The sequence below is a fragment of the Pantherophis guttatus genome, chromosome 6, assembly GCF_059756535.1.
Source record: "Pantherophis guttatus breed Tessera chromosome 6, ASM5975653v1, whole genome shotgun sequence".
Classification (NCBI taxonomy): domain Eukaryota; kingdom Metazoa; phylum Chordata; class Lepidosauria; order Squamata; family Colubridae; genus Pantherophis; species Pantherophis guttatus.
Window position 1 is genome coordinate 70,094,720 of NC_142068.1, and position 8,037 is coordinate 70,102,756.

Sequence of the window (8,037 nt, forward strand, 5' to 3'; positions counted from 1 at the left end):
AGCTGACAAGGACACCTTTACTGAAGATGTTTTACCTCAGAATAATGAGCCATCTCACCCCAATCTACTCCAACACCAAACCAGCAGTAAAAGGTGCAAAATCCTAAGAACTCAATTTCTTGGCTACCATTTGAAAACATTAAAAAAAAAAAAATCTTTCTTCCTGCTTCAGCCATGGCTGAATCTTGCATTCCCAGAAAGAAATCCATTGTTTGTTTTCTCCTTGGACAACCTGCCTCATCCTAAAATCTCAGTGTGATGAAACATTTCCAAGAGAGAATTAATGGCATTTACTATATGTTCAGGATTTACTCAATAAAATGCTTTATTGGGCTTGCACCGCCACAAACTGAAGACTGTTTCTTCTTTTGGTTTTGTGGACCGGTGGGATTTTAATGGGGAGAAGCAATCCAGCTGAACAACTGGCAGAGTAGAAAGATTGGTCTTCTTTGTCCTCTGAAATATCAAATCACTTAGATCAGGGGTGTCAAACTCAATTTCATTGAGGGCCGTATCAGGGTTGCGTTTGATCTCAGGGGCCGGGTGGGTTGGGGGCATGGCCAGGGTGGGTGTGGCCAGTTTGACGTCACTCGTCGAGGCTCCGTTTTCAACCATGATGGCCTCCTGCAGCCCTCAGCCAGCGAAAACGGAGCATGATGCCTCCCCAGGCCTTTGTTTTCACTGGCGGAGGGCTGCAGGAGGCCATCACAGCCAAAAATGGAGGCCAGGCAGATCATGTATTGCGCCAGCCCTCCAAGCTCCATTTTTGCTTGCAGAAGGCTATAAAAGGCCTTTGCTGCTGAAAACGGAGCCCGGGTGAGCCTTGCACAGCCTTCCTGAGCTCCATTTCACTGGCAGAGGTACCGTGAGCCGGTCCTTTGCTGTTTCCAGGGCAGCCCTGCGGGCCAGATCTAAGCACCCTGCGGGCCAAATCCAGCCCCCGGGCCTTGAATTTGACATCCCTGGGTTAGACAAACTCATGACTGGCTAAAGGTGCTTCCCAATGAGCTCCAGTTCAATGCTAAACACATTTGGGAATCTGCAGATGGTGAAGATGTGGAAAAATGTAGGTTGAAAAGGCATTGGGGAAGATGTGCAGGATGAGTTTATAAATCTGTATTTTATTTGTTTGGAGGACCTCCTAATAACATGTGAACCAGCTGAAAAACATCAAACTTGGTGTTTGCTGATCTTCGCCATGATGTAAAAAAGATGTGGAGACTCTAGAAAGAGTGCAGAGAAGAGCAACAAAGATGATTAGGGGACTGGAGGCTAAAACATGAAGAACGGTTGCAGGAACTGGGTATGTCTAGTTTAATGAAAAGAAGGACTAGGGGAGACATGATAGCAGTGTTCCAATATCTCAGGAGTTGCCACAAAGAAGAGGGAGTCAAACTATTCTCCAAAGCACCTTAGGGCAAGACAAGAAGCAATGGATGGAAACTAATCAAGGAGAGAAGCAACTTAGAACTAAGGAGAAATTTCCTGACAGTTAGAACAATTAACCAGTGGAACAACTTGCCTCAGAAGTTGTGAATGCTCCAATACTTTTTAAGAAGAGATTGGAAAACCATTTGTCTGAAGTGGTATAGGGTTTCCTGCCTAAGCAGGGGGTTGGACTAGAAGACCTCCAAGGTCCCTTCCAACTGTTATTCTGTTTTCTGTTTTTGTATTTTTTTTAAAATATTAAAATACCTAAAAGGTCAGTTTTATTAGTGTTCTAGTGAATGAAACTTTTTTTTTTGTTAAGAGATAATGGAATGGTTTTCCCTCTTGATTTATCAGTGTTGTTCTTTATATTGACCACAAATATACATCATGCTCAACCATGCTTCCTATTGTGGGAGCTTTCTAGTTTTGTAGACTTCCAGCTTTCATAATTCTCATCAACAGCTATGCTGGTTAGAGAATTTGGGCAACTGAAATCTGCCTTTCTAAACAGCATCTTGACTGGAAAGGCTGTGCTAAGTTATGTCAATGCAAAAAGAACAAGTAAGAGCGAACATCAAGCTTATGATTTCTCCTCTACTCACCCAACCATGGTTTGTATTTAAAAAAAACTGATACCATGGTTTAAGGAAACCATTTTAGTTTTCATATTAATCTTAATTTGTAGAAAAATGTGTTTTTTTCCCCACCTTATGCTTAATTGTGTCCAATTCTCGGAGGCAACCTGGACAAGTCTCTGCAGTTTCTTGGCAAAGTTTTTCAAAACTGGTTTGCCACTGCCTCCTTCCAAGACTGAGAGAAAGTGACCGGCCCAAGGTCATCTAGCTGGCTTTGTGCCTAAGATGGGACAAGAATGCATAGTCTCCTGGTTTCTAACCTGATGCCTTAACCACTGCAACGAACAGGCCAGTGGTGGGTTTCAAAATCTTTTACTACGGGTTCTGTGGGCGTGGCTTGGTGGGCGTGGCATGGCTTGGGCGTAGCAGGGGAAGGATACTGTAAAATCTCCATTCCCTCCCCACTCCAGGGGAAGGATATTGCAAAATCCCCATTTCCTCCCGATCAGCTGGGACTTGGGAGGCAGAGAATAGATGGGGGCGGGAGCCAGTCAGAATGTTTACTACCAGTTCTCCGAATTACTCAAAATTTCTGCTACGGTTCTCTGAACTGGTCAGAACCTGCTGAAACCCACCTCTGGAACAGGCTGTCTATGCTCTTGTTAAGCCAAAGAAAATGTATGTTTTTATTATTCCAATTTCTATTACCTTTTGAATATGATTTGTGATACCTTTCATAATGGAAAGATGATTATAACAGTGGACAGAGGGAAGCAACTTGTCTTGCATTCTAAGCATTTCAAGCTAAAAACATGGTTCTGATCATTTATAGAAATGCTTTGATCTTGAAATCACGGTTCTGCAATTTGAAGTTTTACGATCAAAATATTGGGTATTTTGATTTTTTTTTTTAAATTTGATTTATATGCCGCCCTTCTCCGGAGACTCAGGGCGGCTTACAATGCGTTAAGCAATAGCCTTCATACTTTTGTATATTTATACAAAGTCAGTTTATTGCCCCCACAACTGGGTCCTCAATTTACCTACCTTAGAAAGGATGGAAGGCTGAGTCAACCTTGAGCCTTGGTGAGATTCGAGCTTACAGTAATTGCAGACAGCTGGTGTTAATCACAATGCTATCAGTCTGCTGAGCCACCAGGCCCTTTAATGTAATATTTCAAACACAACACTATCATGAAAGCTGAATTGCCCGTATTGCTTTTTTTTAAAACTCTCCCCTTCTGTAAGTAAGGGGATATTATGTATGCCTCAAAATATAGCATTCAGATGTGTCCCGGGAGGGGAGAAATGTATAAAAATATAAGTCAAGGGTAACAATCACAACTATATAAAATGCCACTTTTTTTATATGTGTGTCAACACAGAAATGGGCAATGGGACGGGGCTTTGCTTGCATGACTGTAATCTTGATTTTATTGAGCCCTCCTGCAAAGGCCAATGAGGTCAACATTTCCTAAGTGTAGGTGCAAAACTTTTCATGGAAAAACTTTTCTTTTTGACTAAAATACCAGATTAACCTCCTGTACTATATTTTTTCCCCTTCTGGCTTTCCCCCCCAACAATTCGTCTCCAGTTTGAAATACGTCTTTTTTAAATTTTATGTCTTTTTTTAAAAAAATCGAATGTGTTGATGAACTTCTCTTGGTGATTGCAGGATTCTTGCAATTTTCTTAATTAGGAAGTGTCTAAGAATATCCTGGGATGCAGTGGCTCAGTGGCTAAGATGCTGAGCTTGTCGATCAAAAGGTCGGCAGTTCAGCGGTTCAAATCCCTAGTGCCGCATAATGGAGTGAGCTCCCATTACTTGTCCCAGCTTCTGCCAACCTAGCAGTTCGAAAGCACGTAAAAAATGTAAGTAGAAAAATAGGGACCACTTCGGTGGGAAGGTAACAGTGATCCGTGCGCCTTTGGCGTTTAGTCATGCTGGCCATATAACCACAGAGACGTCTTCAGACAGCACTGGCTCCTCGTCTTTGAAACTGAGATGAGCATTGCCTCCTAGAGCTGGAAACGACTGTGCAGGGGAACCTTTACCTTTACCTTAAGAATATCCTGTCTTTTATCCTGATGATGGATTAGCATCCTGTCTAGCTCTTCAGTTCCATCAGCTTTTTTTCATTTGGAGTAAAGGAGGTAGCTGAAGTGTATCTTTCCCCAAAGTACAGCATGGAAACCTACCTAGTGGCTGATTATATTATGGCACATCTAGCAGGCCATCTAGGAACACGGAGAAAGAAATGGCCATTATAAAAGAGACATCTCAACCTAGGGCAGGAAATAAGTGTGAGAAGGAGTCCCAGAGTAACTCTGCCTTAATTAAGCTAGGCATTTATCTTAAATTTATCTGGGGAACTGCTTTAGCAGACTTTCAAAATTCTATTACACTGCCTTGCTAACTATAAAGATCTTTACAGTAATCCAATTATTCTTTCCTAAGTTTGCCAGTCTCATGGGCCTTGGGAGTAAAACACAGTTGCCCTCTGAATGGGGAAATGATATCATGATCCACTTCTAGCTTCATCCAGAAGAAGTCAAGAGAACATCAACATCTTGACCCTTGCATCACGATGTCATGCAGATGATGTAGTTATGCAATTATTTGTGATCACATCATTTGAATCATTATCTTATTTCTTTTCCTCTGGCCCCCTCTGTAGACATCCATGTCACCAAGCACACCTGACCTCATCTGGCATGGGGGTCTTTGTTGGGCATCGTGCAAGGTTCAGCCACCCCAAATTGAAAATATGTAAGGGGAAATCTGCTATTTTAGGAGATAGTCGAACAGTTAAAACTTACATAGAGTCTGAATGTTTGTGGTTTGTTTTTTTTTAATGAAACAGGAGGAACTCTGATTACTCAAGAAGGAAGAGCCACGACTTATGATTGAATGCTGATGGGGACGATCATATATGGACAAGGGGCTGTGAATCAGTGGAAATTGCTGCAAATCCAGGCATTGAAGAAAACCTGTAGGGTGAATAAAATGCTCCCGATCGACTTTGCGAGGGAATATTGTAAAGGAAGTTTATGAACTTTGGTTTAACAGTATTAAAATGTAATCCTGCCAATCCAGTGACATTTTTCTTTTCTTTTTCTTTTCCCTATTTTGTTTCTCTTAGCAGAACAAATGCTAGCTGCGCATAAATAAGCCCCTTTTTATTTGTTTCATAAAGCAAATAACATTAGCAATAAGTAGTTTGGCTCATAGGAAGAGTAGCAGACGATCAGCTCTTCGACTTCCTCTGAGGAACGTCCAACTTTGTTCCATCAGTCTTTTGACTTTAACAACAGTCCTTGTGTAACTTGTCCTCAGATCCAGCAGCGTCCACTGGGAAGGCGGGGCAAAGGGTCAGGTTTGACAAAAGGCATCGTCCCAGTGTGATGCTTTTCTTCGTATGTCAAAACAACATCAAATGAAAACACCAAAGGAGCTCATGGAAATCACCAGTAGGATAATTTTATAATATTTCAGTAAACGATAGCAAAGTAACTTCTAACACTATCAAGATTTCCTTTATGGGAAGAGATGATTGAATTATATGCCAAGCAAATGGAATAAATTGTCATCAGTATAACCTATCCATATTTGTTTCTTTCAAGGAAGCCAGATGGGCAAAGAATAATACAGTTTTAGTTCAGTTTCATAGTTTTGGTCCACCCACCCACCTCCCTCTTCTATTGTTGACTTTTTTTCTAAATTTCTTTCTTTGGTTGAGGGGCTGAATGAGAATTGTAATCACACGTTAGTTTTATATTGCATCAATTTTCAAGGAACAGTTTCCAAATGTGAAGTGGGAAATAAACATTTAGCCGTTTTGATAAGTACCAAAAGGGGCCAAGTGTTTTAGAAAATTGTAAGGCTATGGTTAATTCGCAAAAGAAGATACTTTCAGCATGTTAATACGTGCGTTTTAATGCAGTTAGTTATTCCAGTTTTGTTAAGTGTTCCAGGGATGTTCATGGGAAGGGAGTCAAAAAATCAAGATGAAAGCCATATTCCTAAGCCCCTCCCTTTTAAGATGGCTTGTAAACTAAAAACAAACAAATAAACAAACAAAACAAAACAAAAAGGCAGGGCTTCAAGAAGTTGCAAGCCCCATTTTGGCTTCTTTGATCCCCCACAGATACTTCTAAAGTTTTCTCATGGGTAAATCGCTCAAGATTAAATGTCAACAGATAGCTAAAAAACACCTTCAGGCAGTAATTAGGAATATTTAAAATATTTAATTTTTAATATAATTTAATATTTAAATTTATATACCGCCCTTCTCCCGAAGGACTCAGGGCGGTGAACAGATAAAAAACATAGAATACAAAATATAAAAACAATTTAAAACTATAGTAAGCAATTTGGCCTGACAGTTAAAATCCCCCATTTAAAATTAAAATTAAAATTACACCATTGGAGAGTTAGGCCAGCCCGGCTTGATGAAATAAAAAAGTTTTAAGGGCCCGACGGAAAGTACGTAGATCCAGAATCGTCCGTATCTCCGGGGGGAGCTCGTTCCAGAGGGCAGGTGCTCCCACAGAGAAAGCTCTCCCCCTGGGAGCCGCCAGTCGACATTGTTTGGCCGACGGCACCCGGAGGAGCCCCTCTCTGTGGGAGCGTATGACTGTTGTTTTATAAAGAAATCAGCAAACGAAGATTACTAATTAGCATAGGCTCAATAAATGCCCTATTTATGGGTTGAAAGTACAGGATTGGAAAATAAAATCTGGAAGTGTATCATCTGATCCTAAAATGTGCATGGTGGATTTTGTCCAAGTACTTGGATCTAATGAGTCACAGGCCCAATCTGCATATTTTGATTCCATGACATAAGTGCTGTGCCTCCATTTTATTCCTCAGAGTCATCTACTCAAAGGTATGTATATTTGTGCTCCTGGTTTTACAAGCAGTCCTCGACTTACAATCACAGTTGAGCCCAGGATTTACGTTGCTAAGTGAGAAATTGGTTAAGTGTGTTTTGTCCCATTTTACGACTTTTCTTGCCACATTTATTAAATGAATCACTGCAGTTGTTAAATGAGTAACATGGTTGTTTAGTGAATCTGGCTTCCCCACTGACTTTTCTTGTCAGGAGTCGCAAAAGATGGTTACAGGACCCCAGGACACTGCAACCGTCATAAATTGCCAAGCATTTGAATGTAAATCCCGTGACCATGGGGGATGCTGCAATGGTCATAAGTGTTAAAAAAGGTCATAAGTCACTTTTTTCAGTGCTGTTGTAACTTAGAACGTTCACTAAAGGAACTGTTGCAAGTCGAGGACTACCTGTACAAGGTTTAACCATCATTGTTTATTTAAGTCCTAGGAAAAGATGTACATGAGAGTTTGCGACAGTTTAAATCTTCAGATTACCCACCTGATCATACACTCAGGGTGTTTTGTGGAAGCTAAGAAAGTTAATTTAGTTTATATGAAATAAAACATATAAAATAGTTTATATGAAATAAAACATGGCCCTTTAAGACAAATCTGTCTTAAAGGCCAGTTGATGCAATTATTATCTAATCACGGGTCCCTCTGCACCAATTTGTCTCTCCTGTAACTGTTGTTACAGAATGTGTTGATGTTCACCATTTTAAATAAAGTTCAGTGTTCCAACATAAAAGCTTACTGTATTTGTAAATGTCTTGAGAAACGAAAATTCATTGTTTGAAGGAGAGGCTTTAATGGATTTTTGCTGACATAACTGGAATCTTTTTTTCAAATTGGGAAAAAGAGATGCAAAAAATGGCTTTGATCTGCTTTAGTTTGTGGGAGTGGAAAAATAGAGGAGAAAATATTGGTTGAGGTGCAGTCTAAGTGTGCTTTATAGTTCTTGTGGGTTTTTTGGGGGGTGGGGGTGGGAAGAAGGATCTTCTACTTATTTACAATACTATTACATTTTGTTTATCATTTCAGAAACTATCTTAAATCAGTCCAAGTTACACCACATCATTATAGACCATGTTTGGGAGCTAGAAAAGTAGACACGAAACAAAAAAGACATCTAAACATTAG

The 8,037-nt window shown here is 40.3% G+C and overlaps 1 protein-coding gene across 1 annotated transcript in view; it reads left to right on the forward strand.

Annotated features, from left to right (window-relative positions):
• HTR7 (5-hydroxytryptamine receptor 7) overlaps positions 1 to 5,098 on the forward strand; it is a 78,706-nt gene extending 73,608 nt beyond the window's left edge. The window contains exon 3 of the mRNA XM_034430378.3: positions 4,871 to 5,098. Coding sequence (XP_034286269.2) covers positions 4,871 to 4,913 — 43 coding nt within the window. The 3' untranslated portion in view covers positions 4,914 to 5,098. The remainder of the gene's footprint in view (positions 1 to 4,870) is intronic.
• The last annotated feature ends 2,939 nt before the right edge of the window (positions 5,099 to 8,037 follow it).